At 47.1% G+C, this 25,974-nt stretch overlaps 1 protein-coding gene across 1 annotated transcript in view; it reads left to right on the forward strand.

Moving 5' to 3' along the window:
• Positions 1 to 19,302: 19,302 nt before the first annotated feature.
• Positions 19,303 to 25,974, forward strand: part of CABLES1 (Cdk5 and Abl enzyme substrate 1) — a gene marked incomplete at both ends in the record, with an annotated part of 51,686 nt that continues 45,014 nt past the window's right edge. Inside the window, one exon of the mRNA XM_084281796.1 lies at positions 19,303 to 19,970. Coding sequence (XP_084137922.1) covers positions 19,303 to 19,970 — 668 coding nt within the window. The remainder of the gene's footprint in view (positions 19,971 to 25,974) is intronic.

The following is a 25,974-nucleotide window of genomic DNA, read 5'->3' on the forward strand; positions in this document are numbered from 1 at the left end:
CACTGCTTGGGTTGAGCTTCACGGTTTGGTGGGTGCTGGGACTGAAAACGAGGATGTGGTATAAAAATACGCAATGCGTTCGGACCATCAGGGTTGAAAGGATGGGTTCCCTTGATGGTCCTATTAATACGAGATTCTTCCTGGGTTACAATTGCCTTCTTTCTCCGACTTCTTAGTACATAAGGCTTGCCTCTCCTCTTAATAATATCTTCAGGATGTGCTGGTGGCCAGGCACGTGGCCATTTAGGTGCAAGAACGGTGGTGGCAGAGCCCCCAGGCTCCCAGGTGGGAGCCATCAACAGTTATGGGAGATAACCCTGCCCGGCAGGAGCCGTGAGAAGGACAGCTGGAGACTGGTTGCCCTTGGAAGGCTTTTGTTGGCATTCCAAAGCCAAAAAAAAAAAAGCCATGAAAGAGGCTAATCAAAGTTTTCATGTGGTGGTGAAACAATGTATTTCGACTACAGTGCAAGAATAAACATTGTTCTAACCACGTCTTGGAAATACAAAAGTTTGCCCTTTTCTTGTTATTTCTGAGTAGTTTACGTAGAGCATCCTTGATGTTCTTACAAATGACTTTAAAATGAAGAATAGAAATCAGTGAAGTCTTTGATTCATGTATATAATTTTTATGCTTGAAATTCAGCACCGACTTGAATATCTATTTTGAACGAATTCAGTGAATTAACACCTTACCTCACATTGTCTATACTTAGCCAATGGTTTCACAGGGAGAAGGCTTTAAAAAATAATATAATGACCGAAAAGAAAAGAGCTTTATGTGCCTGTACTCCAAAGCCAGCAGAAATAGCCAGGAGACCAGGCTGCGGGTCAGATGTTGGAAACGAGAAGCGGAGGAGACAAAATTCAGAGCCAGTTATCGTCTTACATCTATGTGGTGATAAAAGCCACCCATTACCTCATAGTTAAAATTACCAACTCGACGAGTCTTTTTAGGGCGGTTTTAAATAAAGTGCGAATAAAATAAGGCTAGATAGGAAAGAAATGATGATTTTTTGGACCTTGGGGAATCTGTTACATGTGCTTTACTTGTGCCCTTGGGTAAATCAGTTGTGGGAAAAGATAAAGAGATTAAAAACAGTCTTTGAAATGACATTCCTAATGACTCACCATTTCAGAGAGCTTGGGAATTTGAGCTACATTTGAGAAGGAGCATAAAATAAAAAATAAGAAATGCTAACATTATCTCTGATAACGTGTATCGGATAATGAAGTGATGTTCTTTTAATGTTGAGCAGATGGCCCAGAAGAGGCAATTATTTGAATTCAACTTTTCTTTTACTTCAGTCAGCTTACAAAAGTGCAGGTACCCTATCACACATGCCTAAGGATGAGTACAAGTAGAGGCAAGACGCCGATCCTTGCAAATCAGAAAAGTCAATTTGCTATTTCTATTCCAGGGAAACATCCAGTATCTCAAATCGTATTAGTGTTCTTCTTTGGCACAAAAAAGCCAGGATTTTCCACAAAGTTACGTCTAAAAGAATTGGGTTTGAAATATTAAACTCGCTGAAGTATTTCACTCTGCCCTAAAGCAATTCGGTTTATATCATTACTGTCAGATGAGAAGAAGGCAAGAAATTCAAACACATGGTGACAACCCGCTCTGAAATCACTCTGCTTTTTATATGCACTTCTAAAGCGTGTTGCTTGCCGGGTTTCAAGTGAATGAATAACACTCTTTGCTTTGCTAGCCTGCCAAACGCGCTCTATTAATTGCTAATGAATTGTCAAATGCCTTGTAAATCATTCAGGCAAAGCAACCGAATTTCTGAAATTTAGTCCCAATAATTTGACACTTAATCAAGAAAAAAAAAAAAAAAAAAAAAAGGAAATATGAAAAGATACAAAGAATATGCTTTAGCTGTTCTTCCCTTTCCTTCTCCCTTGATCTATAAGCACACCAAACCATTGGAAATACAACTCCATTCCTCTCAAGCTTGTGTTGGAAGAGTTAAGAGTGTAAGAGTGATGTGTGTCAGAAACTATTCCTCTTGTCTGAGTATTGACACAGGGTATTTTCTTAGTGAGTTTTGAAAGGCATCGTGTGTTCCTGAGAAAGGAGTTGCCTCTGTGGCTCCTCACTGCATGTCCTTCCTGCCTCAGGTATGGAGAGCATCGGGCAGGGGAGCCTTGGGGTGCCTGCTGGTGTCACCCCGCACTGCATGTTTCAAGGCTTCCTGAAGGGGCTTCTCCACATCAGGATGAGCAAGAGAGGCTTTTGTGTAAGCTTTGTCTAGGTTTGTCAATTTATTAAATGATCAGTACTTCTGGACGACAAGTATGCGCTTGTACACAGTACTGGGGGTCTCCAGGCCATGCTGGCTGTTTAAAATTACTGTGTTTATGATTTCTCCAAAGAATGGGGTTCATTGATATAAGGATTTCTATTCCTTACAACAAATGTGAACCAGCACTGAAACAATTGAAAAAAAAAAATAAAATAGTTTCCCTTTGTGACGAAAACTGACTCCAGTTCAGCATATATAGAAATGGATCTTGTAGGCTTTCTCAGAAGGAAACTTCTGCAGAATCTGTTTATCCTAGGATTGGACTGGGAAGGACATGAGAAAACGAACACTAAGACCTAAGGCATTTATTACCAAGAGACTAGAAATGATAATTCCAAATGAGTATGTAAACTGGACATGACCTACTCTGGGGGCTCTCACCCATGTCCCCATAACCTCCTGGTTGCACTTTTTACACCAGGCAAGGCCCCCGTGAGCTGTAGCAAGCACCGAGTCGTTCTGGGGGAGGCAGCTGACTTCAATGTGCAGTTACGAGACCTGCAGGAGTCTCCTGAAAGCCAACGCTTCATTTTCCTACAGTTCCAGTTTGCCACCAAGAGGTGCCACCCTGCTTTCCTCGCAGTGTGCTAGCTTAGGGCCTTCTTCACTGCTCACTCCCAGAGGGAGCCCAGAACTGAAACCAGGAGGGAGCCGAGCCAAAGCCCCTGAATGCTCAACCACACTGGCCCAAGCTGCTGCTGGGCACACCTGGGAACTTCGGGGATCCAAAACTTGTCACAGGTGAAGGAAGAAAACCCCCAGCCCTGCGCACACACCGCCTTGCTGGCTGCCGAGCTGCCTGCCACTGTGGATTTTGTCAGATGAAGCTACAAGAATTGGTCCCCAGACTCTCAAATACTTCTGTGTCGTACTCATCATCTCCGAAGCACGCTGTTATTTTTAAGCAAGCCATTGTAGTTTATTTAATATCTGTCATACCCCTTGAAGCTTGCGCGTTTCTTCCAGATCTGCTCAGCTCTCCTAAATCCTGGGCTTACGTACCTTTTGAGGAACAAAACTGATGTTTGCCTGCCAAGCAATTTGTCTGCTTTCATCTTGGTAACGTATTTCCCTCAGCCATTTCCCATATCGCTCACAATGCTGGATCCAGGCTTTTGGTAGCTAGCTGCCAGTGCTTTCAGAGGGGGATTTTGCTGCAGAGGGTGGGAGACTCAGCACGCTCCGGAGCATGCTGAAGTTAAGCCACCAGACAGCAACGTAATCCACACCCCATCACAAAAAGCTTGGCAGGACATTGGGTCACTGGCAGAGGGAGTTTGGTGTGAAAATATTCTCTGATTCCCCAAGCTTTGGGAATCATGCTAATACGGGGATGGCCGAGACCCTTTCATAAGACCCTGGCCTGTTCCACAGCCACTTTCAAGGCTCACAGTCCGGATTATCCCCCTCCTACTCTAGTGGCTTTCCTTGAGCCCTCAGACTGGTGAATCAAGTATTTCAAATTGGGTTACCCATTTTAAATCCTTCTTGCCTCTTTTTCTGCATTTTTTTAACACTTGGGTTTTGGTAGCTATATCTTATACGTGTATTTATGCTATATACTAAGCAAGAATAAACCATACAAGTGGAAAAATGTCAGGAACAGAGTAAGAAAATAAAGCAATGCAGTTCTTTCCGTGGTCACTGACCTCACAGACTACACAGAGAATATTTGATGCTCCTCAGATCCAGCATCCTTTTGAAAAGTAAAAAACCCACAACCTATATGATAAAAGACCTACAGCTCCTTCACCACGACTGATACCAAAGCAGAGGTTTTGTGAACTGCCCCAGCTGAGCAGCCCTCTCACTCACCCATTTAATTTGTTAAGGCTCTGGGATAGCAGAGGCTCATTCACTGCTCCCAAGCGGCCTGCCTGTAACTTCATATCAAGGGGGTTTGATAAAGTGTGAACACACGAAATTTCAGGGTTTTCCTGGCCTATTAACAGTTCTTTTGCACCGCCTCCCTTCTGCTATTGTGTGTGTGCATTTAGGTATTGCACTTCTGTTTTCAGACCCTTGCACTTCCCCATTTTTACTATCACAACGCTGTCGATGGTCAGTCGTCAGTCGTGGTCTTATCACCAGGCCCACAGCTATTGCCTTGCAAAGGCTCCAGCCCCTGCGACCGAACAATTGCAGCAATTTCTGCATTTATTTAAGCAAAGTACACAAAATGACGCCGACAAGCTGGGAGGACAAGCAGCTTTCTGCACATTGGGCCTAATATTGTGAAGCGAGGTGACACAAGGCTGTGACCGAAGCTGCTGTGCTGCGTGGCCCTGTGCCGGCACGTGCTTGTGCCCCTTGGGAATCCATCCTGGATCCAGCAGGATGACCATGCCCGCAGGATTTGTTCCCTCATTCTGCAGCTCTGAGCACAAGATCATCATCTGCAGGAGCTGGGGCTGCAGCTCCCTCCCATACCCAGTTACCAGTAAAACTTCCCAGTAAGCGAGACCCCGTAAGGACATGTCAGTGATGAAAAGCCAACCCGAGAAGCATCCTTTCAGCTTCAGTGCTGAGCACACTCATCAATCATTTATCTCTGCACCTTCTGGTGGCACCAAAGCAGCAGTATCAGCACGAGTCCCCACAGCTCGTGCACAGATGGTTTCCCACTGCTTGTGCTGCCGGAGGACCCTCAGCATGAGTGAGAGGGCTATGCCCTGAACGGGGGAACCACCCAGGTTATTCACAGAGACAGTTTACATGCCCAGCTTTGGGTACTAAACAGTGGAAAAATAAGGCAGGCGGTGTTTCCTGCAAGTCTGGGAATTCTGACCTGTTTCTAAACCAGCATCTGTTCGCTCTGAGCATCAAACCCATAAACAAGCACAGGAAAAAAAAAAAAAAAAAAAAAAAAAAACCTTCTTGCGAAAGCAGAGAGATGGAAAGCTTTCAAACCCCTTAAAATTTCTGTCATCCTTTAAAATTCCCATATAAAATTCCTGAGACGTGGTTTCAAGCAGAAACATCGCCGAGGCTGCCTGGCTCTCTATTCGGCTCTCTAGGGGGCAGGAGATCGATCCCACTTCTCAGCAGCTGCGTGTTGTGAGGTAAAGAAACTCTAAAGAGAAACAGCCGGGTGAAACCAGAGGTGTAGGTGCGCAGGGGTTTCCGAGGCCTGTACCACAGGGCAGCAAACACGGACACAGGCCTGTGGCAGTGAGAGGACAATATGGTGACCCAAACGCAGGATCCCACACAGATTCTGAGTATCTCCAGAGAAGGAGACTCCACAGCCTCTCTGGGCAGCCTGTCCCAGTGCCCTGTCACCCTCACGGTAAGGAAGTGTTTTATGGTGGCCATGGGACGACCAACACATCTGCTTGGAGGTCCACGAAACCACAGCTGTGACTGAAAGAAGGAATACAGTAAAAACCATGGTGAAAGCAGCTCCTTAGGCCTTGTTTTAGGACCCAGCTCTTCCACAACCAGGCCTTGGTGCTGTATTTTAAGGTGGGGGTGTCCGTGTTTCCTCATGAACACCCCCAGGTCCCAGCACAACCTCAGGGCACACGGCGGGGCTCAGCAGTGGAGAACATGAGGGCCCTTCTGCCTCGAAACGCGGCTTTCTGGAAGTCAGATTTCTGTTTATTTATAGACAACCGAAATGAAAATGTTATGTCTACTTTCATGTGGCAGGCTCGGAAAACAAAAAAACAGTCACAGGAAAAGCATTTGTGATGGAAAGTTGCTGTCCTCTCACTGGGACTGTTTGGGCTGTGAGAAGAGAAGCAAAAGGGATGGAGGGGGAAGGGATATATATACATATATGCATATATATAGTGTGCATGTGTTTATATTTTAAATGTGTATTATATATAGAAGTAAGAATCATAATCTCAGAATAAACCAGTACGAATATTTCTCATTAATGTGAGACGAAAATAACACTGGTTCTTGTAAGGGTCAGAAGGCAGCAACGTGTGCTCCACAGATGTGCACATCCTTGGCGGGATCTGGAGGCCTGGACGTCGGGAGTTTTGGTGAGGGCATGAATGAAAGACAAATAAACCCCAAATCCAAAAACTCAGCTGCATCTAAAATATGTATATATATATATATAAAACATTGGAGGCCCAACTCACCCGTGCAGTTTTGAAAATTGCTCTCTTGTGACCTCAGGAAAAAAAAAAATATGTGATTTTCTATAGGAATTGCAAATATGAAAATTTCAGGGAAAAAAAATCTCCCATCAGGAAGACATTTTCCCAGCCCCGGTGGATGCTATGAGCAGCAGAGGCCATCACACGTGCAAACACACCGTGCCACCAGCCTGAGCGGGCGAGCAGAGCATAATGGGGCAAAAATCACCCGCGGTGACCCCGGCAAAGTTGTGGAGCACGAAACCCTCTGCTAGCTCTCCCAGAAAAATACAGCCTTGAACAAACCAGCCCCGGGCCATTTGGGACGGCAACAAAGCTAACAAGGAAACCAAACAGAGAAATGTCCCGACAGACTTCAGCTCAGTGAGCAAACAAACGCAGAAACCCGGGTTCCAAAGAGCGGGGGGAACTCGGTTATGAAACGGGGTTTGGGTACAAAAGGAAGCTCAAAGCCACGGCCGGGGATCAGGCAGGGAGGAGGAAGGTCGCACCGGGTGTCAGGCCACGCACTTCACACACACACACACACATCGTTCAATTAATATTTGTCCTGGACTCGTACCCGGTGGAAAATTTCGTATTGAAAGGTCAGCATAATTCAGCGCTCACTTTCATTCATGCTGCATGCTTGGAAGAGCGCGTGTTTTTACATCTAGCACAAAACAAGCTGCACAAATCCAAGGCTTTTTCAACCAAAAACAAACAAAACCAACAGGCACATCTTGGAAGTTAGCACCGTGTTCGTAATGCCTCTCAGTTACACCTGCCCCTGCCTGCCTCGGCCATGCCGGCATCGGGGCTGTTATTTAAGGTCACCCCAGGACCAGCGGGAAGATCTAATCCCGTGATCACCAGGCAGCTGTTACCCCCTGCCTTTGTGAAAATGATGATCTCAAGTTGAGGATCTTGTTGCCTTGAATCATTGTTTTTTTTCCCGCCGTGTGCTCGCCGTAACAGGCTGTTTGCTCGCATTCGGGCTGTAAGGTCGCGGCTCCGTTCTTTCCCCCCCTATCAAGAGTTAAAGGAGACTTTAAGTGTGTGCGGCCCTAAACATGGACTTTAGAACTTGGCTCCAAAAATAAAAATAATTAAAACACACACCAAACAAAATAAAAACAGAGAGACAACAACCCTCTTGGCTAGTGACTTAATTACAACACATGCACAAAGCACAACAAATCATCCAGTTCACGCGAGGCTGCGATACAGCCGGTGGGTGGCATTCGGGTAACTATCACAGGGACAGGACACCTTGAAGTCCTTAAAATAGCGTTGTTTTGTGGCTAACATGAGGTACGGGTACTCTCTAAGACTGTGTACAGGGTAATTTCAGCCACGCAGGGGAAAGCTCTGCCGAGGAGAGCCCAGTTACAGAAAGAAGGCAAATAGGCAGGATGACTGCTTCTAGTCACAAGCTTGCATGGAGAAGTTTATTTTAACAGCTTAGCTGGAAATTCTCTGGAAAAAACAGCTCCATCAGCCCTATCAGGAAGAGTCGGTGCTGAGATGATGTTCCTCCATCGGTCTGCTCCAGCACAAGACAAACCATGGCTGTGTCCCACATCAGATGTGCTGTGCTCCTCGTGCAGCTAAGGAAAAAGGAAAAAAGCCCTTCAGTCAGTCACGCCGTGTTAAAGATCACTTTGATGGACTTCAGCCTTGCTGAAATCAGCCGCTGTGCACGCAGGGCTGTTTTCAGAGGGCAGAAGGATGAGCGCAGGGCACTTCCCAGCTCGAGGGACTCCACACCTGGGGGAGGTGGCGTAGCACCATCCTGGTGCGGTCGCAGCGAAGAGCAGCCCTCTTTCTCCTTCAAACCACTGCTCCTCCACCTGTGCACCTCCTTCCAGTGCAAGCATTTGCCTTCAGGGTGAAACTGCCCCATGCCACTGTCCTCTGGGGAGAGGAAAGTCCCTGTACAAAGCCGGGCACCCTGGCATACTCCCTGAGACGGCATTTACCCTGAGAATAAGCAAGGCTGGCACGCTTCACGTGCACTACCAGCCTGCTTCTAGGGGAGCTGTGCTTTCGAGGCTTCACCCACACAGTGCTGTTGCATTTACATTTCATAACACGTGCACGGGAACACTCGGAGCGGGGAGGGAAGGGAAAGATCCTCCGTGACCGTGTTCGGCACCGAGTGTTACAGTGCCCTGCTTGCTGGCTCTAAGCTGGGGCAAAACTGCAAAAAATCGGGCACAATTCAAATGATGTTACATGGGAGTCACTCTTCATGCTCTGTGCTGTATTTCCTTAAATAGCCACACTTTCGGCCGTAAAACTACTTGGCTTGATGCCCTTCAGAAATACCTACTCTAGAAACGCTTGCACGCTGAGTTTAAGCATTTGAAGTTCCCAGAAAAGCAGCCCTACTTTCATTTGTCACTGTCTCAGCCTTCACGGCCCACCATCATCCTATTTTTCTCTGCATCCAGGTGTACTTCACATACAGCAATAAAAGCAAAATAACCCCCAGCCTGCCTTGTTCTAGCTGGCAAGCAAACACTGAAGTCTCAAGACCAGCAGATGGCTATTCAAACAAATTCACATCTTATCAAGCTTACAAAGGATTAACACACCCATGTTTTTGCTGTGTAGTTCTCCCCTGAGCTATAAAGATCGTTCTAAAGAGAGAAACTGCAAACGGCTGTTTCCAAGGGTACAGTATATGCTCCACGATATATTATCAGCACTGTGGCTCCGCTGAAATGCCGGTTAGGCTGTACAATTCCTGTACCTTCCTAAGCAGGAAAATACTGAGGGGTGACGACATGCCCTTGCTGTTAAGAGCAGGTGGAAAGTTAAACCAGGGTTTCCTAATATTAGGCAGAATGTCAGCACTAATCAACGCTTTGATTAGAGTTGGAAAGGTCCCTTCCAATCCAACCCATTCTGAACAGCTGTGAAGTTCACTGAGTCCTGTGCACCTTCAGGATTTCTTCAGGGCCAGCTCACCTTAAGGATCACCTGCCTTAAGGATAGGAAGGGAAATGGCATACACAAGGCCCCCTTGCCTTCAGCAGGTGGATGCCTCATGGGCACCCTCTGCACCTCGAGTGAAGAGTTGCACCAAGACTGGAGCACCAGCAAGGAAAGCCAGGGCTATGCCAGCAGAGACATGACAGGGATAAGCCAGCACTGAGAACAGAACTAGAAAAGTTTCAGCAGTGATTACAGGAGGAATATAAACAAGACCAGAGGATACCGACATCCTTGTTTCATTTGTTTCCACCAGAAAAATGGTATTTTCTGGACTCATAGTCCCAGATGGGACACGATGGGACCACCCTTGAGGTTTCATTTATATCTGTACCCTTGATGTACAGCACATCTGACTCCATTCACTGGGCACTTCCCCCCCAGTTTACAAACTTGCCTTGAAACTTGAGTCCCAGCCTCCTTGCAGTTTCCAGCATGTCCGTTCATTATCTGCTGGTAAAGAACAACAGATAAAGCTCTGTCTCCTTCATATCGCTTCTGTGCATAACAGCTACTTTGCTGTGCTGGCAGTTTTAACAGTTAGGAATTAAAAATTAAGCAGATACGTTTGATCATCTTCAGTTCAGGATATGAACACTCACAATACTGATTCAAAGAAGTATTCAGCTAGCTACAGTAATTAATTCATTCTTTGATGGGTCAGATTGATTTTTTTATTATTATTATTTTTTTTTTTTTACCCCTGGAATCCCTTCTTCCAAAGGCATCCTTGAGAGAGCTCTAGTCCTAATGACACTTTTAACGTAGCTGATAGCATCTTGCCTCATTGACAGAGTAGAAAAAATATTATTTTAATTAGTTCTGAAAATGAATGAACATAATCCAAATATCACAGAAAAAAAATAATAAATAATATTTACAGAGAATTAAGTTTTGTGCTAAACAACAAGTTTTTAGCCAGGAGTCACCTCCTCTTGCTATAGAAGCCTCTTGCTATGAGGAAGCTTGTTCCCATAGGAACACAGTCATGCTGGCGTGATGGAAACAGCTAAACCATTTCCAAAAACAGCCAGCAGAATAGTTCTGCTACATATCCTTGCTATTGCTCTAGTTTGAGTGTATGCATTAGGTCCTGTTATATCTGGTTGGATTACATCCCCGCAGGGGAAAATGAAATATCTGTCTCTATATATATACTTGCATACACACACACATATATATATGTGTGTGTATTTGGCTATATATATATACAGCCAAAATCTAGTTAATTCCTTTTGTTGTGTATCTGAACATTTTCTTTCTTTCCTGAGGGGCCAGCACAAAACAAACAAACAAACAAAAAAAAACAGCCACCTCCAGAGACATTGCAGTAAATTAGAAATAAACTATTTATTTTCACATTGGAAGAAGGAATTACTGGTGTGTCAAGCTTCCAGACAGAAAGACCTGCAGATGCACCAAATACAGATGAAATGTCACGCTAGCAGAGCTGTTCTCTTCTGCTACATTGCCACTTCTTTGAAGTGTTCAGTGTCCTTTCTGTCCCTTAACTGAGTTTTATTTTGTGATAAACTTTGGAATGGATTTCACGGACTTTCTCCAGCATTTACTTCTTCACAGCTTAAAGGATTTATCCCTTCCTTGGGGCTCAAGGAGGCTTGAATTTTAGTCTTTTGATTTGAATGCAGTTGCTCTTCTCTGACTTTCTTTTACGCTTAAACGCTTCTTTTATTTAAACAGCCTCATTGATCTCAGCATAGAGATTATTACATGAAGGTGCTGCTCAGTTGGAGTGAAGACAGCAAAAGACTTTGGATCTCTCTTGCTAGGGGACCACTTTTCCATTTGTTCCATTTTCTTTTGCTGCTTTTTTTTTCATATTATTCATTTTCTTTTGGCAGTTTCCTGCCAAAACTTTTCTGAGGGAAAAAAGGCATCCCATTCAGACAATTTTTAGCAGTTTTAGTCTCTATCAGACTATGCAAGATGTGCATATAACAAGTTACAGTTATTCAGGGTAGGACTGAGCTGCTGTTTTGCCCCCTGAATTGCAGCCAGCTGTCTCTGGTCATTCCTCTGAGGATGAATTTTCTGTACTTCATGAAGGGTAGACTCCCTCCCCATCCAACACAAAGGCAAGCAGCAGGATTTAGGGGTCTTCCTTAGGGGTCTCCCTTCACATGCCTCTTGGTGTGATGAAGGAGAAAATCCATTCTCCGGACATACCTCTTGGGCTTCCTTCCATAGGGTCAGGCCACCTATGCCATTTCTGAGTGTCCCCACACCCTAGCAGGGCCTCAGCCCACTCAGAAAGTTCTCCTGGCCACAGGGACTCCCCAAACATCCACCCACCAGCATCAGCAGTGCCCATTCAGGGTTTTTTGGGGGAGTGGAGCTGCCCTATCGCCTCCTGCCCGGCCTGCGGCCAAGACTGGCCCCAGCCCCACCAAGGTCACCGCCATTTCGTCTCCCTCAGCGTGTCGTGCCAGTTTATCTGGCCACCATGGGAAAGAGGCAGAGCTGACCTTGCTGGGCATAATTATGCTGGAAATTTGCCCGTGGCAAACACTTGCACAGGGGCATTGCTCTGAGAAGAGCCAGGCAGGGCCTGTGCCCACCATGAGGGCAAGAATGGGCCCAGGCCAACCTGTGCAGGCAGGCCGAGGTGGTGTGAGGGGAGCCTGCTGTGCTTCTTTTCGAGGGTTTCAGGATTTCTACCTGCTGGGGACAATCTCCACCTGCTGAGGATCTCCTGAAGTTCACAGGGCTTGACAATTTGCCCTGAAATCCTGGAGCGTACCGAGTGTGGCGCTCACGGGGGATCGCATTGCACACAGGCAGAAAAATGCCATTGAGAAGATGCAAAACCTCAGCTCGCTCTGCCAAAAGTTTTCCATGTGCCTCCTTCGTTCACACTGAATTAAATATTTTCAAGAGGAGAAAAAAACAAATCCCTTGAACTTTTTATTTTTTTTTCCAACTTGGATATTAAACTTTTATAGACAGGATGAACTCACACAACAGCCTCTGAAGTAAAACACTCCACCAACATGCCCCTTTGGGAACTTCAGATGCTATTTATTTAATGTTTTTACCCTCACTGAAGACCGTGTCTCAGAAGGTGTCAACAGGATTTTCTCTCTCACACAGCAATTCGGTCAGACTGTCCTGTGAACTGGAGGATTTTCCTACCCTAGGCAGCCAACATACCTAGAGACTTGCTCACATGAATGTTTCAGAAACCTGCAGCTATGTTTTAAAATTATCCCGAGGTGATTAAAAATTAACAAACACCATGGCGATGACGGATGTTCTCCCAGGCTTCCCACTGAAATCTTAATAGCCAGTGATTCTATATTCAATTCCAAATTATCTCAGAGTGGTAAAGAATGGGATAAATCACAGCTGTCACTTTACAAAAAAAAAAAACATAAAAAAGCTCTTTTTAGTGATAAGTCTTGTTTTGTTCTACTGCCATTACTAGCTGCGTTTTATTTATCTGTCTGCTTAAGGAGACTGCCAGGAAGGCAGGACATTTGCCTGTTCCTCACCTGAATAAAGACCACTGCATTCCTGAACCTCACACCTATGTTAACTTACTATGAAAGAAACAAATAATAAAAAATAATAATAATAATTAAAAAAAAAAAAAATCTGAAGAAACTGCAGTGAGACAAGGACAGAGACCAGGATTGTTTTCTGTACAAGTGTCCACAGTTTTTGTTTTCCAAGGGAGGGAGGAGCTGTGTGGCCCTGTTCCCATTTAATCACACAAATAGGAGCCAGAAACTGCTGCATTCCAGTTGCAGCTCAGACATGGCCACCTTCCTTGTTTTGTCTACTTACCCTGCAAGCTCATTGCAGCGCGGGTCAGCATTTTAGCAGCGACTAGTAAAACAGAGCTCCTGTTTTAGTGCGGGTCCTTAAGGGATCCACAAGTATTTACAGCAAACAAACACCTCCAGCAACAGAAATCCTCAAACCGAGCCAAAGTTGAACGAGTAACGTTAAAAATTCGAGTGCACCCAACCTTACGGCTCCCTCCTCTGCACCACTTCCCTGCCCTGAACCCGCATTTCAGCAGCTGCCTCCACCGTGACCCAGAACAGCTGGGAACATCCCTTCCTGCACTCCTGTAGGTCTGGGTGCACTCAGCTGGTTTGGGAAATGCAGAAGGCTGAGGCTTGCTCAGGGAAGACATCACTGGCAGTTTTAGCTGCTAGGCAGTAATAAGTCTCCAGCACATGCACGCTATGATTCAAAGGCTTAAAATTGGACCCAGGTGGGTGGATTTTGACAGGAAGGGCACTCCCTCCTTCTTCCCCAGCCCCACCTCAGAGACAGAAGCCCACCTCCTAAATTCTTGTTTCAGTGCAGGAATGCTCGGGTATTTCAAAGGAAAGGTCAAACGAATTTCTAATGTGGGCGAAGCAATGTGTTTTTCTTGTTCCTGCTGTTGGAGCTGGCATGACCATTTTGACCGAAATTTCCTGAAAAAAAAATCAAAAATGTTTGGCCTGAAGAGGATCTAGCACGGAAAATGCCAAGGCGTTACAATAGAAAATGTTAAGTAGTCTTATTAAAAAGCTGTTTCCACCAGCCCCACGTAAGGGGACTTTAGGTTGGAATAATGCTATATATTCCAGTTTTGACCACTTAACTAGAGTGCCCTAATTTCTCTAAGAGACAAACATCTACCAAATTGGCCCTACCGCCCACACGTGTACCGCTAGCCTACCGAAGACCTCGGGAGCCTTTCAAGGCAGTACAACATGCACACAAACACCACGCATGCCACACCTCTGACATCTTAAATAATTAGCAGGTTAATTTGGTGACCTTTATATCCGCATGTCAGATGAGCTGTGGAGGCACCGGTTCATCTTTGCTAAGGGCATCTGCTTCTGTGCTTCCTGCCGGTTACACACAGGATCTTGCCCACACTGCTCCAACCCTAATGCTAGGCGACCCCAAATCTCTCCCTCTTTACCACTGCCATATAAGAATTCGGTTTACATTAACTGGCTAACGTTGGCACACACCCTCGAACAATGCAAGAAAACAAAGTTAGGTTCCTGGTAAAGAGACAAGCGTGGGTCTCTGCATATCCAGGGAACTCTGTTTTTTAAACAAGGCAACAAGCATGTTAGTGTCAGGCTTTTATATCCAATTAGCAAGGGCAGCCTGCAAAAAATAAAACACTCAGGCTCCTGAAAAATTACCAGTGGGAAGCAAGTACTTAGCTTTTCTGAGAATCAGGCTAAATTTACAACAGACTTAAGGTTAGGGCCTGGCACCGAAACAGGACTCACTATCCAGATGGAGTATTAGTCTTTTGTAAAGAATTTGTACTGTCTTTATCCAATTTCCATTCTTAACTATGGCTTTCAGTGAAGTGTGTTTAAATTCCCTCTATTTTACTTCTGCCAGACGCTCCTTCTAAGCAGAAGGATTATTAAATTCATATTCCAAGTCCTTCTTCAATGTTACAACTTCTTTCTTCTATTGAAGTGCAATTGTATTCCAAAAAGGGACTTTGGGGAGGAACTAAAAAAAGCCAAATCGTTTATAAGATCGCTGATTTATTGTTTCTCCGAAGTCTTGCACAGCGAGCGTGCTCACAGGCTACAGGAATCTGCCCAGCTGCTGAGATCCCGCAGTGGGATCCATGGCCATAGGTAACTATCACTTCTGTTCTCAACTACAAAAAAAAGTGACGCAGTACCACCTTCAGATGACTTCTCTGCTGAGCTTTGCGTGTAACAACATTACCAGACTGATCCTGACAGTCAGAAAACAACGCTGTCAAAACTGCAAGGGAGAATAGCATTTGCTTTTCCTTCCACTAGCTGCCTTCCTCCTGCAGCTCTAACAAGTGTCAGGGACAATAAGAAACTTGTTTTTATCGCCCAAGCACACAAACACTGCGCTGAGGACACTCGAGCGCTGGCCTGGTGACTCACGTTGGTGACTCAGGACCGGTTATTCCTGCAGAGTTAACTCTCAGGGTAGTACAAATCTTGTCTCTAACTCAAGTTCCAGGCAAAGCTTTCAATGCACCTGCAAATATGTTTTTTTAACTTGAGGTGGCAAGCCATGCAGGCGCACAGCTTCAGCTCAAGCTTCCGTGGCCCTTCAGACTTGACACCAAGAAAACATAAGGCTCCCACACTTGGATTCACTTTCCTGCAAAGGCAGAGGCACCACTTCTAAAGTCTCGTTTCCCAGAGTGGTAAATTGCTGAGCTTTCACTTTTCTTTTTTTTCTTTATTTTTTCTTTTTTTCTTTTTTTGTCCAAACTCCCTCTACCCTCCTCAAAATCTTTAAACCTGGCCTCTCCACTCACCTGTGTCAACTGGCTCCCCCGGTTCCTCGTTGTCTCTGAACACCCACAGCTGATGAGTCTCTCCCTCTTCCAGCATTTTGTGCATGGGGCAAAAAATGTTATCACGCTCTTCCACTCCTATTACCACTTGTCATCCAACCACTTGCATAAGCCTGTGACCTCTGAAATAAAAACATTTGCTTGCACTTGGGGAGAGCTGGTTGGTTGGAAGAGAAACTGGAGAGGAAAATGATTTAAAAACCAGTCACAGGAGCAAGTTTCCAGAATATGTCTTTTTGGTTTTCCTTTCAAGTTTGCTATTTCCTCTAGTCAACCACCGGTTCCCCATCAAAGAAAAAAAGTTTGAACCAGCAAAGTCAATTTGTTTAACATTTCCACATAACCTCCGGCAAACAAGACTCCTATAGCCCGTGCAATCATCTACAGCTCTGCTAAGCACAGATCAAAAGGATGTAAGTAACTGGGAAAAAAAAAAACATTCACCTTAGGTTGTATGTATTCATTTAAATTCTCTACTAAACATATAAATAGGTCTAGAGAACCTGGTATTTCTAACATGCCAATTATCTCTGTACTGTGGTGCCCCACTCATTAACAAAAATAGCTTCGCTTTAGACTGAAAAAGTCGTGTTTTCCTTGTTGTATGTTGCTTTCTCAAATGGATTTATTCTCGTGCACAGTGGAAGGGATGTTTTAAACCATCAGCAGCAGCACTGTTGGAAAAGACAGTCCATACCCACACGGTGCCCACAGGGGCATTTGTTGAGGTCCCCTGAGGAAGTCAGGCTGATGGGCAGACAGATACATGCTCTGCAAAGGCTGCATGAGGTGACAAGAACCTGGTGACCACAGCTGAATGCCCCACCTTAGCAAAGACCTACAATTTAAAAAAAAACCTACAATTTATCCCAGTCCCTCTAACTTTGAGGTAAGGAGGTTCGATAAACTCAACCATCCACATGAGGGTTCCCAATTGTACACAGTGTATCAGGCGTCCAAATGTATTTTGAACAGCTTCAGAGGTGTTCTGGAGCAGAGGTCATGCCTCCAAAGCAAAATAATGCTCACATTTATCCCGCCACAAGGGGGATTTTGTGAAAGGAGCTCACACTTCTGCACACATCAAGATTGCCCCAGGTTAGACCAACCTCTGGGACCTGCACCGGTCATTGTGGTGGTGGTTCTCTTTTACCATGCTTATCTCCTGGTAGAGGCTGGATTTGGAAAATATGCTCCAGAACTCAGTTGCCATAGCAAGATTTTGAGCTCTGGGGAAAAAAAAAAAAAAAAAAAAACAACGCACCATGGCTGCTTCCTGCCAGAAATGCAAGAGGTAAAAAACGAGTGTATGCCTCACACAGCTGTAATGTGGAAGGCGTGAGTTTCAGGGCCTACAACACAGAAGTAGTCCTCGGACCAGAGGTCAGCACCCAGGGAACGTGCTGACTGTCAGGCTACCGAGCTGTGGCACTTCCCTGTGTGTGGCCCAGGAGTCCTCCCCGAAAGAGTCCTGAACTCTTTTAAAAGTGGAGCCGTCTCGAAAGGCCCCTGAGCTTCTCCACGGGAGGTGAGGCCGGCGCTCAGGCCCACCCGCTTCCCAACCAAACCATCCGGCCCCGATGCGCCACAGGGACGAGCACACTGGTGCCATCTGTTAGGGAAGACAGCACCAGCTTAAGCCTCGAGAGAGCAGCCTGAAGTGGGGATGCCCACCTCAAAATAGCCCTCAGATCTAGGAGGAGCTGGGGGTTGGGAAGCGCTCCCTTTCCCCCAGCATTTCCCATCCATGCTGCCTGCACAGCATCCTTATCGCATCAGGAGCCTGCAGAGCCCACCCCAGGGACATCGGGGCCTCAGAGGCAGGGCTTTGTGGCACTCAGGGTGAGTAAAGGCCAAGCTTTCATGAATCAATCCGAGTCACAGAGCTCGACTGTAAAGTCATTGAATGCTCACAGGGTCAGTTCTGCGAGGAAGGCAAACCTGGGTCCGTAGCTTCTTCAAAACTAACAGCGTTAGGTTTCCCTCTGTGACCAAACACCCAGCTTTGTTGATCAAATCAGCAAACTTGTGATGAAATCACAGGGGGGCACTGCTTGCTCTGTGACAGTCTGGGAGGGCTGTATCAGCACACTGTAACGGGGATATAATAATACATGTCACTGGAGGAGGTGCACGCCGATACCTCACAAGAACCATGTGTGCTGGTGTTTGCATTACCCAGCCCTCACGTAGGGACGAAAACACTTGTAGCAAGGCTGAGAAGCGATGAAGAAACCAAAGGCACCTCGTGCTGCCGTGGGACTGGCCTCAGGCCAGCGGGGCTGGGGGCGAGAGGGCACCCTGAGTAACCACACTGCCCCCAGGCAGGGCAGCGCAAAGGCTTGGGGAGAAGGCTTGGGGGGCTTGTGAGGGGTTTTAATGCTGCTTTAATGGCTTGGGGGGATAGTGAGGTGTTTTAAGGGTGCTTTAATGGTTTGGGGGGCTTGTGAGGTGTTTTGATACTGCTTTAAAGGTTTTTGGGTCCCGTGAGGTGTTTTAATGGTGCCTTGAAGGTTTGGGGGGCTTGTGAGGTGTTTTAATTGTGCTTTGAAGGTTTGGGGGGCTTGTGAGGTGTTTTGATGGTGCTTTAATGGCTTGAGGGGCTTCTGAGGTGTTTTAAAGGTTTGGGGGGGCTTGTGAGGTGTTTTGATGGTGCTTTAAAGGTTTGGGGAAGGGGGGGCTAGTGAGGTGTTTTAATGGTCCTTTAAAGGTTTGGGGGGCTTGTGAGGTGTTTTGGTGACACTTTAATGGCTTGGGGGGATAGTGAGGTGTTTTGATGGTGCTTTAAAGGTTTGGGGGGATAGTGAAGTGTTTTAATGGTGCTTTAAAGGTTTGGGGAGCTTGTGAGGTGTTTTGATGGTCCTTTAATGGCTTGAGGGGCTTGTGAGGTATTTTGATGGTGCTTTAAAGGTTTTTGGGTCTCGTGAGGTGTTTTGATGGTGTTTTAAAGGTTTGGGGGGCTTGTGAGGTGTTTTAATGGTCCTTTAATGGCTCGAGAGGCTTGTGAGGTGCTTCCCGAGCCGCCAGCAGCCCGGCCGGGGTGCTGCCGGCGGGGACAGGGCGGCGGCAGGCGGCGGGCCATGCGGGCACAGACTCCACCTTCCCCTGCTCCCGCCCGCCCCCACGCATCCAGGAAGGGAAGAAGAGGAGGAGGAGGAGGAGGGAAGGGGGAAAAAAAAAATAAAAAAAATAGCAAGCAGCGGAGAGAGAGGTTGAAAGGAGGGAGCTCGCCGAGACCCACCCTCCTCCCTCCTCCTCCTCCTGCCTCCTCCTCCTCCTCCTCCTGCGGGCTGCTGGCCGGGCTTTTGTTGTGCTGGGCTCCCCGCTCCGCACGTGAGAGCCGCGGCAGCCCCATGCGGCCCTCGGGGGCGGCCCCGCCGCCGGCCTGCCGGCAGCCTCGCCCCGCCGCCCGCCCGCTGCCCTAGCGGCGAGCCCGGCACCGCCACCGCCACCGCCACCGGCACCGAGCCGAGCTCCGTGCGGCGGGGCAGGGCAGGGCAGGGCAGGGCAGGGCAGGGCAGGGAGGCGGGCGGCCGGCACAGCCCCACACCATGGCGGCGGCCGCCGCCAGCCCCGGCAGCCCGGCCGGAGCCCTGCCAGCCCCGCCGCCGGAGCGCTGCCCCAGGAAGGGGCCGCTGCCAGCGGGGACGGCACCGGCAGCGGGGGCAGCGCCGGGAACGGGAGCGGGAGCGGGAGCGGGGCTGGCGGCGGTGCCGCCGCGCAGCGACCCCCGTCGCAGGCAGGCCGCGCTGTCCTTCCTCACCAGCATCTCCCTGGACGGGCGGCCCCCGCCGCCTCCCCCGGCCGACGGCCCCGCTGCCAGGCTCCGCCAGGCTCCGCCGCAGCCCCCCCCGCGGCTGGGCAGCCCCCCGGCAGCGCCCGCTGAGCACCCCCGGCCCCGCGGCGGGGCGGAGGAGGAGGAGGAGGAGGGGGAGGAAGGCGGCGGCGGGGAGGACGAGGAGGAGAAGGAGGATGAAGAGGAGGAGGAGGAGGAGGAGGACGCCTTCGCCGCCGTGCAGGTGCCGGCTGCCGCCTTCCTGGGCGCCGCGGCGGCGGCGGGGAGCCGCGGCCGCCTCAACTCCTTCACGGCCGGGGTGCTGCCCGTGCCCTTCGGCAGACACAGCCCCCAGGGAGGAGGAGGAGGAGGAGGAGGAGGAGGAGGGGGCTGCGAGCTGGGGCAGCCCGGCCCCGCCGCCGCCTTCGAGCTGCAGCGCTCCCGGTAAGGGACAGCACGGGGCTGGACGGGGAGGGGGGGTCCCACTACCCGCATCACGGCTAATTGTGGGTGGGAGGCAGCCGGGACAGGCTCCTGTGTGTGTTTGCAGAAGCCATCGTGAGCGTACAATCAGAGTTTCCTGGCTTTCTATTTATTTATTTATTTATTTATTTTATGTGTGTGTAGTTGCGCGCTGGTTTATGTTTAACAGGGGTTATCGTTAACGTGGTCGGGGTTTGTGGGCCCGGTGTGTTCACGGGATACAAAAAAAGGCTCGGGTGTGATTACACGTAATCGTGGGGAAAAAACACTTGGTCGGTAGTTGGCGTGTTGATGCCAAAGGCTCTGGTCTGGTGCTGAAGAAGTTTGTCTCGGTTGCGTGGTGAATGGGCGGCTGAGGACGCTGCTGGAGACTAGGGCCAGACCGTGGCATGGCTTTCCTTCGTGCCAAATTCATAATTCGTTTTAATGGCTTCGTCTGAGCTAGGCAGGACCTCTGTGGGACAAGGTTTCAGCAACACCCGTTTAAAGTCATTCCAGAGCCTGCAGGTTAGGTAATGATCCCATCCACATGCTTGTTTTTTTATATATGCCTGTAATTCTTGCCATAGTTTTCTTTACAAGAAACACCATTATTTCCATACGTGAAGTTTCCTTTCCCATACACGACTTTTTCCAGTGGGTCAGGTTGTAAGAAGCAAGCGTGCTTTTGCTGAGGACACAAATCAGTGAGTATCTGCTGAGTAATTGCTGGGAGGGGGGGATCTAGTCGAAAGGATGTTCAAGCTACCGTGGCTCAGATGGATTTATCGTCAGAATTTATTGACCCACAGAACAAACCTCGCTTCCTGACTAATTCTGGAATTAATCTGTGATTATTAAAGCTCGTAAAGATTCAATTTGTTTCTACCCATTAGAAAGTCTCCGCGCCTTTCACCTTCCATCTCATTCAGCTTTGACAAAGCAGAGGGGAGGCAATTTCCTCCTCCGGGTCTCCGTTCGCTGCCCCGGCGTTTTGTTGTGGAAGCACTCAGGCTGTAATTGAAAATATGAAAGCGTTTGCCTGTTTTAAATAGCCGGGTTTTGGCCTGATTGCTCCTCATCCAGAGAAATGCAGGGAGGGGGGGATGCTGGGTTTGTAGACTTGCCCAGCCTTTGTGGGGCTCACAAGGTGCGAGAAGATGTTGGAGCTGCAGGAAGCCCCCAGGATCCCCGCACATCCTCGGGGGCAAAAGAAGAGCCTCTCAGAAATGAGTGTGTGATGGGCAGAGCCCTGAAAGAGGAGCAGAACGAAAAGCCGAGGGCACTGTCCACCCTTCAGGGTCGTGCCAGCGTCGGGAGCTTGCTTGGGAGCTGCTGGAAACGCGTCGGACCTTTTGTGTGCAACCGAGACTGGGTTATTCACTGAGCCCAAAGCCCTTCAGGCAGCCGGAGTTTGGGAATTAGGTATACAAGAACAGCATGAAAACAGCAATTTAATGGTCTGAGAAGTGAATGGAAAGTGCACACGCTGAACTAAGGCTTTTCTTAGGTGTGTGACCTTGTGTACCGCTAATCATTGCCGCCTCTAAAGGAGGGGATGCTTTGGGGACTCCTGTCGTCATTTCAGAAACCTAAATGGCCATCCCGTGCCACCCGAAAGAAAGAGTGTTCAAGAACAGGATTAAGACTTTATAATAAGGGCTCTTTTGGTGGTGGCATCGGTATCCTGCTGCTTTTGTCCTCCCCAAAGTGTTTGATGCAGCTCCCGGAGGGCAGACCCCCAGGAGAGGACTTGCTGTCCATGCACACAGCCTGCAGGCTCTGTTTGCTCTGGCGTATTTCAGGTTTTATTATAACACTAAGCAAGCATCTTTCGCCAGTAAGAAAGATAATATTCATCAGACAAGGAAAAAAAAAACCCTTTGCTGTCAGTTCTGAAGAGGAGCTGGGACAGAACGTGGTGTACACGACTGCGAGGGAATTAATTAGACATCTTTGTAGACAGACGCATGCTAAGACAGAGCTGCCTGTGCACAAGTCTCAGAACTTGACAAGTTTGGAAGTGAGACGGCGTTAGAGCCAGATCAATCGCCTGCAAAGCTCCTGTGCAGGCAGGCAGGCTGGCCCTTCTGGTCATGGGCGAGCTACACAGCGCTCTGCCACGCAGTATTTCTGCAGGCATCCCTCTGTGGTGAAAATCAGGAGCATCCATGTGACTCAGCAGCCCTCCAGACCATCACAAGAACATGGTTTGATGGTGGATAGATAGGATAGTGGCGGATCCTAGCTTGTTGACAGCTTTCGGATAGGAAGTATGCTTTAATCTGTAGTTATTATGGCTTTGAGGATTATTCTGGGGAAGGACATAGCTTAGTTTGGAGCAGTTGAAAACGGCTAAAATACAAATATAAGATGCCAAATATTCTGTATGAAAGGAAAAAGAAATCTCGTGTAATAGTGATTCCATGGCTCCTGAGTTTCAAAGCAGTAAATGCCAGGTGGGCTGGCTGGAGGCTCTGTTGAGAGTTTGATGTGAGGTAAAGATGAGAAGCAGGAATGGTGATTCAGAAGCAAACCTTGATTTATTTATTTTTCCTTACTTCAGATGTCCGTAGTCTCTCAGGCAAGTTCTGGACTAAACGCAAAGGCTCGTCTGCCTAATTTAGCCTGAAAATACGGAAGTTTGGTTTGACTTTTTGGAACTTTTGGACGTTGAAACCTCGGTAGACACAAACTGACCCCATGATAAGTATGGGAAATGGGAGTGCGGGGCTGCCTCGAGATACCCGGCTGGGAGACGCAGCAGGTGCTGGCTGCTTTAATAACCCGGCTGAAACCCCCCCGTGCCAGTTTGCTGTAAGAAGCACGATTGCTAGAAATTACATTATTTGGCAGTTTGTGAATAGCATGCTGAAAAATTTAAGGAATGGCGTTTGATTTCGTGAGAGGGGCTTAGCAGAAGTTTTATTTGCTGCAGGAGGAAGGGTGAAGAACTCAGCAAATCGGTTCGGAGAGGAGAAATTCACTGCTGTTTGGAGAAAACATGATGTGCCAGTGGGAGGCTTTGAGGAATCTCTCCGGCACATGTCTTCAGGTTTGCTTTTCAGGCTGCAATATGCAGATGTAGGAGAGGATATATTTAAGGGACTGTGAGGTTCCTTTACAGTGGCTACTGTGTTATGTGCATAGCAACTGCCTTCCTGTCATGAATGTTAAATGTATTTTCTGTTCTAATGATGTGTTTCAGAGTCAACATTGCTCTTAGCACTGCCACATTTCAAAGTTTTTTGCCTCAGGAAGGTTTTCTGTTGTGGAAAATTCAGAAGTGAATGGAAAGTTAAGCAAAGGCTAGTTTCCTTTCAGTACAAAGTGTTTTGTTGTTGTTGTTTTGTTTTTCATAAAAGCCCTTTCAGCCTATATATGAATGTAAACAACCCATTCTTAGCAAGCAGTTGTATTTTCTTTCATGTTATTACAAATTAGGCTAGTAATTTTATGAAGTTCAAGTCTGAGGGGAAGGTATGTGCTTTCTGACCCAGGATCCTGCAAAGCCCAAAGTATGCATTTACATATGTATGAAATTACTTGGCCAGGGTATGAAGTTACACTTGTAAATGAATCTTCGCAAAAACAGGGATTTATCTGTATAATATTGGTGGGATAAGAAAGAAAAAAAAAGAAATTGAAATCTAGGTAACTTTATTTTTACTAATTTTTCAGACAACAATGGATTGCATTTTGGTGCTCCAACAAGTAATCGTATTACCAAGGCAAATACGATTACGGTTTCAAATCTATGTGTTGCCAAGACAAATCAGCCATAGGCGCATCAGTTTATAGGTAAAGGCATTCAAAAGAAGCATAAATTTTCCTCCAAAAGGAAAGAAAAATCCTCTTATTTTGTGTAACAGGAAAAATCTGTAAGGTGACACTATGCTGACTTCTCCCTGCACCATATCATTCAACCGGAACGGGACCCATGGAACAAACAGGGGAAAACCTTTCTGCTTGCTTTTCTTTTTCTCTGGGCTTTGGTTAGGATGGCGAGCACTAAGCAGTTTGTAGTGCCTCTCGTTTTGTAGCCTGTTTTTGGGTACATGACCCTACAGGACACATCTGCACGTAGTTTTTTGTGTAGCAAAAGAAGTGATACTGCAGGATGGTGGCCGTCCTAGTGTAGGATTGACAAATATCAACCCATAGGCGCTCTTGCTGTCCTCAAAGCTGAGGTTGTGCCTTCTGCAGCCCAGGGAGGTTGGTCCTCCCTCTGTCCTCTTCCCTCAGTGCTGCATCCTTTCTTTTCCTCTTTTGGGATGGAGAAAGAGCCGCTGTAGGTGCAGGACCAGCAAGTCCCAGTAAAGAAAGTGGAGAGCAGAGCTTCACCACCCCAAGGACCTAGGGTATGGTCACTGTGCTCAGGAAGGACCATTGTCACCTGAAGGGACGTCTGGTTTTGTCTGAAACACGTAGGGATGGAAAAAGGGGAACCAAGAGATGACACTCTCCTAAGTCCCTTTGCCTCTGGGCCTGCTTGGACCACATATGTGCATACGTATGGAGAGAGCAGATCTCAGATCTTCAGGTCAGGAACACAAATATGGTCTATACCTTGCTTCTTCTTGTTCACCCTCATGTGTACTTGGGACCTATACTTTCCACCCCCCTGTACTCAGCCTGTCTCATAGTACTCAGCATTTCTCCAAGAGAATGATGTCATTTCCATAATTAAGCGTTGTAAAACACTAGTGTGTTTTTCGGAGACTACGAAGAGAGGAAAAACAGCTTGCTGATGCTACGGTGCACAGCGCAGTGTAATTGCTTGGGAAGGTGAGTCGAGCAGGTACTGCAGCACGTTATGTAAAAAGGTGTGGAAAGATGGCAGCCTGCTATTAATAGGCTTGGGAGAACAGTCTTTCAAATACAAAGGTGTAATTATGCTTTCTAAAACAGAGTTCACATAGCCTCCTGTTTTCAGCCCTTTATACCTCTCAGGAACATGTTTAATTTCTTACTTAAACCAAATCTGGGTTTGATTTTTAAATGGTGGTGTTTACTGTTTTGTAGAATGCCATCTTTTAGCATAACCTAATACAGAAAAAGTCACAGATAAGAGTTGGTTACTTAAAAACAGAATTATTTACAGAAGAACACAAAGTGTCATTGTTAAGTACCTCTTTAGTGACTTTTTTTTTCTGCAATTTATCTGCAAAATCCTCCAGATAAAGTGTTTTTTCTATTTTAGAAGCAGCTCCAGCTACTGCAGAACTCAGCCTTGCAAGTAACAAAAGTGTCTGCGCAGTTATTTTAAGGAACGTACTTCATTGTCAAAGGTTTTGTGCTTCTGTTTGTTTTAAAGGGATTATTATAAATACTGGTTTCTTGTTTGCTCAATATAATCCTTATTGATTTAAGGCAATACAAGTTAAAGATAAGTGCTAGGGTGTAACAGGGAGTGTAGTTTGAGTAAATGCATTTAAAAGTAAAAAAGACAATTTTTTATTAATTTGTCAGCACCCTTAAACAGGCACTTTCAAGGCTAATGCAGTGGTAGTTTTTGGTGCTAGCCTCATGCTTTGTGTTAAGGTTGAATGCTTGATGTGAATGGCAACATGTATTTGCTCCCAGCCAGTCTGTGAGCTCACTGCTTTCATCTCCTGCAAGGATGTAACCTTGTGACAGGAGCAGTGGATTTTTATAGTGTGGTACTGATGCTGTGCTCAGTTCTGTACAAAATCCCATTGCTGCTGTGCCATATCACTTATGAACTAACCCCCAGCCCACTCAGTTTTGTGCAGTCGGGCACCTGACAAAGAAGGGGCTTGTAATTGGAATTTATTAACTCTGGGAAGGGAGGAGGGGATGGAAAAGAAGAGGCTGGAAAAGCCCTCATGAACCATTGTGTGTTTGCAAAGGTTGAGGCACCTGGAAATGAATGGTCTCTGAATTGCTCAGGTACAGGTGAGAACAGGATCAGGCCCGTCCTTTCTATTTTAGGAGCAGGGGTGAGGTTTCCAACCTGTCAAGC

Source organism: Netta rufina (assembly GCF_964035555.1).
Source record: "Netta rufina genome assembly, chromosome: 2".
Classification (NCBI taxonomy): domain Eukaryota; kingdom Metazoa; phylum Chordata; class Aves; order Anseriformes; family Anatidae; genus Netta; species Netta rufina.